Source organism: Perognathus longimembris, chromosome 20, assembly GCF_023159225.1.
Source record: "Perognathus longimembris pacificus isolate PPM17 chromosome 20, ASM2315922v1, whole genome shotgun sequence".
Classification (NCBI taxonomy): Eukaryota; Metazoa; Chordata; class Mammalia; order Rodentia; family Heteromyidae; genus Perognathus; species Perognathus longimembris.
This window is the reverse complement of record NC_063180.1, coordinates 23,518,730-23,524,206: the sequence shown is the minus strand read 5'-3', so window position 1 is coordinate 23,524,206 and position 5,477 is coordinate 23,518,730. Positions and strand designations below refer to the sequence as shown.

At 54.4% G+C, this 5,477-nt stretch overlaps 1 protein-coding gene across 2 annotated transcripts; it reads left to right on the top strand.

Moving 5' to 3' along the window:
• Nucleotides 1-619: 619 nt before the first annotated feature.
• Nucleotides 620-5,441, top strand: Fuz (fuzzy planar cell polarity protein). Of its 2 annotated transcripts, XM_048329484.1 has the most exons (11): nucleotides 620-957; nucleotides 1,175-1,296; nucleotides 1,557-1,641; nucleotides 2,082-2,150; nucleotides 2,394-2,498; nucleotides 3,360-3,557; nucleotides 3,663-3,758; nucleotides 4,013-4,119; nucleotides 4,199-4,263; nucleotides 4,341-4,415; nucleotides 5,227-5,441. In XM_048329484.1, exons 1-11 carry the CDS (start codon nucleotides 847-849, stop codon nucleotides 5,439-5,441), a joined length of 1,248 nt encoding a protein of 415 aa, XP_048185441.1. In that variant the 5' UTR covers nucleotides 620-846. The 2 variants fall into 2 exon arrangements, with proteins under 2 accessions (XP_048185441.1, XP_048185442.1); XM_048329485.1 differs by lacking the exon at nucleotides 620-957 and having other exon boundaries at nucleotides 1,192-1,296; nucleotides 1,517-1,641.
• The last annotated feature ends 36 nt before the right edge of the window (nucleotides 5,442-5,477 follow it).

The following is a 5,477-nucleotide window of genomic DNA, read 5'->3' as shown; positions in this document are numbered from 1 at the left end:
CTTCCCTTTGTTCTTTTGTATCCGGACGTCTTCGGGTTTTGGGCAAAGTCTAATATATTCTAAAAATTATGTTTACAAAAGTAATGTAACTTTTACGCTTCGGAAACGAAGACTTCCTTTTTCTAATAACAAAAGCAGCCATCTCATTTGGTGGTTACTAAGTAACCCTTGCTGGACTAAACCACTACAGAAGTTACAGGGAGATGATGTTTTTTTCCCTCCAATATTCTCCCAGGGAGGAGGCTGGGACGTGCAGCCATCTTTGAGAAGGGCAAAACAGTGTGCACCTTTCAGAAGGAAACCAGGACTGAAGGTGGTTGCCAGGCAACGCCTGGCGCCATCGCCATCTTTGAGTAGGGCAGCGCGTTTATCCCCATCAAATGCAGTTGCTAGGCAACGCCTTAGCATCTCGCCCCCCGCCCCCCCATTGCCCAGCGCCCTTTTTCATTCTAGGATGTAAATCATAATAACCTGCAGGAGAGTCGCTAGGCAACACCTTGCCGCCATTAAGTAAATGAAGTCAAGGTGTGTGTGTGTGGATAGCTACAAATCCTTAGCTATGGCAGACGCCATCTTTGTTATGGGTATCGCGTGACTTCCGGCTGGAGAGGAAGAGAACCAAGCCAGGCAGTTGGTTGAGAGACTTGAGTTGGATGAAGAAGGCGGGAATCCAGTTCTCTTCCATGTAGCTCTCCCATCTCGCCCTCTGGCGGCTCCGGATGGCAGGGGGATTTCGAGCGGCTCCGGGCTGGCTCCACGGTGGGCCCTGAGCTTACACCGTTCCCTCACCCCCACCCCGGGGAGCACGGAGCCCCGGGGGTCGCCCCCGCCGCCCCGGCGTTCCAAATGGAAGAGGAGGGGCCAGGGGCCACCGTGCATCTGCTTTGCCTCGCGGCCTCCAGCGGGGTCCCCCTGTTCTGCAGGAGCAGTCGTGGCGGCGCTCCCACCCGTCAGCAGGTTGTGGGGGGACTCTAGACCTCTGGGTCTAAATCAAAGTAGCTTATGTTTCTTGGACTCCAGGTTTTCTGGGGTGTTGGGAACGGGGGAGGATCGTGTTGAATGTCGAGGTTTGAGTGGGCACCGAATTAACCTGGTTCCCGGGAGAGGAACCAGAAGGAAATGGAAAGAGAGGGAAATGGCAGCGCCTGCCTAATGCCCCCCAAATTTTCCCCAGCTCCCCTTCTCTGTCATCGGCTCCCTCAATGGAGTCCACATGTTTGGACAGAATTTGGAGGTGCAACTGAGCTCGGCCAGGACTGAGGACACGACGGTGGTGTGGAGAAGTTTCCATGACAGGTCCCTGGCAAAGAATTTGGGGTGTAGACGAGGCATGGGCAGTAGCCCCTGTTGAAAATGATCCCAGCGTCTTCTTTCCAGTTGTCGGTTTGGCTGTGGGGTCTTTGACAAAGAAATTACTGGCTCTGATCCCTGACTTTTCTCTAGAAAAGAGGCAGGGTAGGCTGAGGGAGGAGGTAGCTAACGTAAGATGATCCATGCTATCCCTTCTGTTCTGTTTCCCTGTACTCACTGCTTCATCTCATCTTCTGTTTCTGCAGCATCACCCTTATCGTCCTGTCATCTGAGGAAGACACCTCAGAGCTGAGGCTGGAGAGACTGCTCCAGATGGTATTTGGGGCCATGGTGAGACTCCCCAGATCTCTACAATATTTCTAAATCCAAAGATCTGACCTCCTAGTTTCCTCCTCTTTTAGACCCAGGAGTCCAGACTTCCAGCATTCTCCCCTCTCAGTCCTAGGTATAAAGCTTTTGCCCTTTCCTCCTGAGATTCAGTAATTAAGGGTACCATCACCTCTATAAAACCACTTATCAACCAGGCACTGGTAGCTCACATCTGTAATCCTAGCTACTCTGGAGGCTGAAATCTGAAGATAGAGATTTGAAGCTCAGGCAGGAACTCCATGAGACTTTGATCTCCAGTTGTGCACCAAAAAAGCAAGAAGTGGAGCTGTGGCTCAAGTGGAGGAGCACTAGCCTTGAGAAAAAATGAGTTCAAGCCCCAAGACAAAAAAAGAAAAAACAAACTTATCAAGGGTCCCTACTCTCTTATGTGGCTTTTGTAGGTTCTTTTTGTGGGACTTGAAGAACTGACAGATATCCGCAACGTAGAAAGACTGAAGAAGGAATTAAGGGTGAGGCTGAAAGATGGGAGCATGAAGAGTTAGAATACATTGACTGTCTCCTTCCTTTCTCCATTTTCCTAACAGTGACACTGACATCTGGAAACTACAACTCCCAGCAGCCTTTGGGATAACATGACCCATGGGTTTGGGGGGCAACTTGGTTGTCTTAACTCTAGAACTGGCCTGACTTTCTGGATGAAGCAGATCTGGAAATCACCCAGATCCTAGACTCTTCCTTTCTCTCCCTGACAGGCCAGTTATCACCTCATTGACAGTTTTCTGGGGGAGTCTGAGCTCATCGGGGACCTGACCCAGTGTGTGGACTGTGTGATTCCTCCAGAGGGGTCCTTCCTGCAGGTATTGGAGAGGCTGTGGAAATATTTATCTGTCTCTATGGCTCTGGCTCAGTTCTCCTCCTCTTTCCCACTCTCTGGCCTCCACTTGACCCCAAAAGAATCCTTCTGTACCCAGAGCTGTCCTGTCTGTCCCCTGCTCACAGCCCTTATTTATTTATTTATTTATTTATTTATTTTGCCAGTCCTGGGCCTTGGACTCAGGGCCTGAGCACTGTCCCTGGCTTCTCTTTGCTCAAGGCTAGCACTCTGCCACTTGGGCCTCAGTGCCACTTCTGGCCATTTTCTATATATGTGGTGCTGGGGAATCGAACCCAGGGCTTCATGTATACGAGTCAAGCACTTTTGCCACTAGGCCATGTTCCCAGCCCTCACAGCCCTTTTGTGGCTGCCATTTCCCCTCAGGACAAGCGCTAAGCTCTGAGACTTAGGGTTTCAGGGCCTGACATGTCTACAGACTACCTTCTTAACCTGCCTCATGGGTTCCACAAAGCCCAACTTTCCTGCTTCCCAACTGTGGAACATGCCCTATCTACCTTTCCTACAGTACTCCTGTAGTCAGCTGGCACGGCCAGCAGTGTGACTCAACACCTTGCCCTGACTTCTTTGGGCTTTAGTGGATTGGATATTATTAACTTTGGTTTGCTGGGGTCAGCGAGGTAGTTTATTTAATCCAGCTTTGCAATGAGGAAAATCGAGGCCTGTGACTACATGTGAGTGAAGGAGCTCAAACGCAGGGACCGTACAACACGGGGGCTTAGCTGCTCAGCAAGCTCCTGGCAATGGGTCTCCTTCTTTTCCTTGCCCACCTGCCTCCCTGGTCCCTGCCCTGTCTCCTGACTCCCAGTCGGCCTTGCTCACTCAGGAAGCACTCTCCGGGTTCGCCGAAGCCACAGGCACAGCCTTCGTCAGTTTGGTGGTGTCGGGCCGAGTGGTGGCGGCTACAGAGAGCTGGTGGCGGCTCGGGACCCCCGAGTCTGTGCTGCTCCCCTGGCTAGTAGGGTCCCTGCCACTGCAGGCTGCTCGTGACTACCCCGTGTACCTGCCCCACGGGAGTCCCACGGTAAGTGGCGGGGCCGAGGGCGGGCAAAGCTTGGGGCTAGTGCTGAGGGCTTTGAAGCCTGTCAGAGGAAGGTGGGGCCTGCAATGGGACTGTGCCCTGCCTCAGGTCCCGCACCGGCTCCTGACCCTCACGCTGCTGCCGGGCTTGGAACTGTGTCTGCTTTGCGGGCCGCGCCCGTCCCTCAGCCAGCTGGACTCTCAGGTGAAGCTCCCAGTGTCCCGCTTTTTCCTTATGACACATACTACCCGCCTCCCTGATCAGCCTGCTGCTTTTCTCCTCCCCGCCCCTTCCCTAAGGGCACGCCCACCTCGGGATGTGCTCCAATCACCTTCGTCCTAGCTCACTCAGCTTCCTGCCAGCGTCCTTCCAGGCCCTGCCCCTCCCTCCCATTGGTACATGGCCCAGTCCATGACCGCGCCTCCCCGGGGCCACGCCCCTCGCCACGCCCCCTGCAGCTGTTGGAGCGTTGGTGGCAGCCTTTGCTGGACCCTCTGCGAGCCTGCCTGCCCTTGGGCCCGCGGGCTCTTCCAGACGGCTTCCAGCTGCACACCGACATACTCGGGTAGGGCTCCGTGAGAGGAGTGGGGGTTGGTGGGCTTCACCCCCTTTATCCTGGCTGTGACTGCCCCCATTTCCCACAGGCTACTGCTACTGCACCTAGAACTGAAACGTTGTCTTTTCACTGTGGAGCCCCTGGGGGATAAAGGTAACTGAAGGCTGGGGGCCCCCAAGGGCCAGGAGCCAGGGCCAGCCCTCCATCACCATGCCTCTCTTTTCTCCCAGAGCCTTCTGCAGAACAGCGCCGGCGCCTCCTCCGGAACTTCTACACCCTGGTGACCACCACACAGTTCCCACCAGGTCAGCAGTGCCCGGCTCAGGCAGGGATGCTGAGGGCCAGGTCTTCCCGGTAGGAGCAAGGGGCGGGGGTAGAGAGACCAGCAGAAGCCAGCACCGACTGGCATGGTCCTTTGCCCATAGTCTAGGGTATAAGAACGCTATAGATTGGGAAAGAAAAATGTTCGTTCACAACTAGTTTTTGGTGCTGGGGATGAAGCCCAGATTATTTATTTATTTTTGGCTTGAGCGCAGGGCCTGGGTCCTGCCCTGGGCTCCTTTTTTGCTCAAGGCTAGCATTCTACCACTTGACCCACAGCGCCACTTCCAGGTTTTTGTTTATGTGGTACTGAGGAACCAAATGCAAGGCTTCATGCATGCTAGGCAAGCACTCTACCGCTAAGCCACATTGCCAGCCTGAGGCTCAGATTGTTGTACATTTTCGGAAAGGGCTCTCCTACCTAAGCCACAACTTCTAAGTTGTCATATTTTCCACAAGCACCAGGAAGGTGCCCCACCCAGGTAAAGAGCAGGATGCACATGCTCAGTAGCAGAGTGCCGGACCCTCCACCATGTCCCATCCACCTGTCACCATGGACTGTGGGTGGGTCCCTGGAGAGCATTATTCTAGCACTTGGGTCACAGCCTAGTGACTGACCTGTGGTGTTACCTGCTATGATTCTCCAGTTCTGTAGGAAAATAAGGACCCAGGCCGGGTGGGAAGAGGGTGAGAGGAGCCAGTCCATGGCTTCCTGGTCACTAATAGGCAAACACAACTTCGGTGATCGTGGCCTCCACGAGCTGGCACCAATTGCCTTCTGTGTCCTTTCCTCAGAATCAGGGACACCAGAGAAGGCAGAGGATGTGGTCCACCCAGCCCAGCTGCCCAGGGCCTGCTATCTGGTGCTGGGGCCCGGCAGCGGGTGGCAATTGGTGGCTCTTCAACTGGGGATGCGGCTGCTGCTGCTACTACTGTCCCCTCAGAGTCCTACCCATGGGCTGCGAAGCCTGGCCACACACACACTGCATGCCCTCACCCCAATCCTTTGACATGACTTGGGTGGGTGACTGACACAGAGCTGGAGC

Bases quoted from the DNA above. Each gene is read 5' to 3' on its own strand.
- Fuz (XM_048329484.1), top strand. From the start codon at position 847: ATGGAAGAGGAGGGGCCAGGGGCCACCGTGCATCTGCTTTGCCTCGCG. The intron at 4,264-4,340 runs GTAACTGAAGGC...CTTTTCTCCCAG, and splicing joins GGAGCCCCTGGGGGATAAAG to AGCCTTCTGCAGAACAGCGC. The intron at 4,416-5,226 runs GTCAGCAGTGCC...TCCTTTCCTCAG, and splicing joins CACCACACAGTTCCCACCAG to AATCAGGGACACCAGAGAAG.